At 32.1% G+C, this 1643-nt stretch overlaps 1 protein-coding gene across 1 annotated transcript; it reads left to right on the forward strand.

Moving 5' to 3' along the window:
* Positions 1-29: 29 nt before the first annotated feature.
* LOC100634341 (ubiquitin-protein ligase E3A-like) lies at positions 30-1287 on the forward strand (the record flags this gene model as incomplete). Its single annotated transcript, XM_003391851.3, has 4 exons — positions 30-191; positions 302-372; positions 481-624; positions 1020-1287. Coding segments are annotated over 4 exons (498 nt in total), but the record flags the coding sequence as incomplete, so codon positions are not given.
* Between the last annotated feature and the right edge of the window lie 356 nt (positions 1288-1643).

Raw genomic sequence — 1643 nt, forward strand, 5'->3', positions numbered from 1 at the left:
TACGTGTACATTTTTAAATTTATTTTTTATTTCAGGAATATGTTGATCTTTATACTGATTGGTTGTTAAATAAGTCGATTGCTAAGCAGTTTGATGCCTTTAAGAAAGGTTTTGATCTCGTAATGAAGGACAAACACTTAGCAGATCTCTTCACTGCTGAGGAGGTGGAGATGTTAGTGTGTGGAAGCAAGGTGAGCATTAAATAGAATAGCATGGGCATTAAATAGAAGTACATGTAACAATGGCGTGAACATTGTTTAAATGTTTTATATGTAATTGTTTGGTTTTTATTTGTCAATAGGAATGGGATTTCAATTCGCTGGAGGAGAACACTCGTTACGATGGGTTTTCAAAATCACACTCCGTCATCATGTAAGAGATACATGTACATGTACAGCTGCTGGGGAAATACCGGGACTTTTAAATAGCCAAAATTTCCATGTACATGTACATGTGTATTGGTTTTTGTTCTTTTTCTAGTAATTTCTGGGAGGTGTTTTACGAGTTTAACGAAGACGAGAAGAAGCAGCTGCTAGCTTTTGTGACCGGATCTGATCGAGTGCCAGTGGGCGGACTATCCAACCTCAAACTGGTCATCGTTAAGAATGGACCTGACTCTGACAGGTACATGTATAATAATAATAATAATAATGTATATGTACATGTATGTGTAGTTTCTAATTGAGACCATTTTTATAAACAAAAAAATAAGATCACCTTTTGAAAATATAGGAAAATTGTACATGTACATGTACATGGATATACATGTACATGTAGCTAAATGACACCATTTTTATAAACAAAAAATAACCTATTTAAAGTAAAGAAAAATGACATGTACAATGTACATAGCATTGACACTGACTGAATGAATACTTGTACATGTACATGTACACACACTGTCTGCTTTATGTACATGTATAATGTGTACATACATGTACATGTACATGTATGTTTTATGTATAATGTGTATTCACTGCATTGTTGTACAGTACACAATGTTATGCTAATGTCTATAGGTTACCCACTGCTCATACTTGTTTCAATGCATTGTTACTCTGTGAGTACAGTTCAAAGGAGAAGTTAAAAGAGAGATTATTGACTGCCATTAGAAATGGTAAAGGATTTGGAATGTTGTAACAACTTCTAATCAAACCATGCACCTTATAATTGATAAATAATAATTAAATTATTATTATTATTGTTATTATTATTGTTATTATTATTATTATTGTTAAGTTATGTGGTTGTTTCATCACTGTATGTTAATAATGATAATAAAAAGAATTACTTTATTATAATAATCATAAAAATGTCCAACTGTAAAACAAGAGCATGGTTTATACAACAGCTGCAATAATTGTTTTTACTTGTCAAAATTCAAAAGTTTCCCCTCCATATGCTGTTGTTACAGTACTGACTGCATAGTAAGCATAATGGCTTCAAGGTCAGCCAGTCTGTGACTGAAAGTACAAATGAAGTCAACCACTTCCTGTATTAAGTGACATAATGTTTACACTATATACTTATTAATATAACTATTAACATAATACCACTATCTTGTGTTGCTTGAAAGTGATAGAGTTGGTATTTTGATGAACTGTTGAAGGCTACAATGTATACCTTGTCCTATATTGAGTACC

The sequence above is a fragment of the Amphimedon queenslandica genome, unplaced genomic scaffold (genome assembly GCF_000090795.2).
Source record: "Amphimedon queenslandica unplaced genomic scaffold, v1.1 AMPQUscaffold_5202_Cont22824, whole genome shotgun sequence".
NCBI classification, from domain to species: Eukaryota; Metazoa; Porifera; class Demospongiae; order Haplosclerida; family Niphatidae; genus Amphimedon; species Amphimedon queenslandica.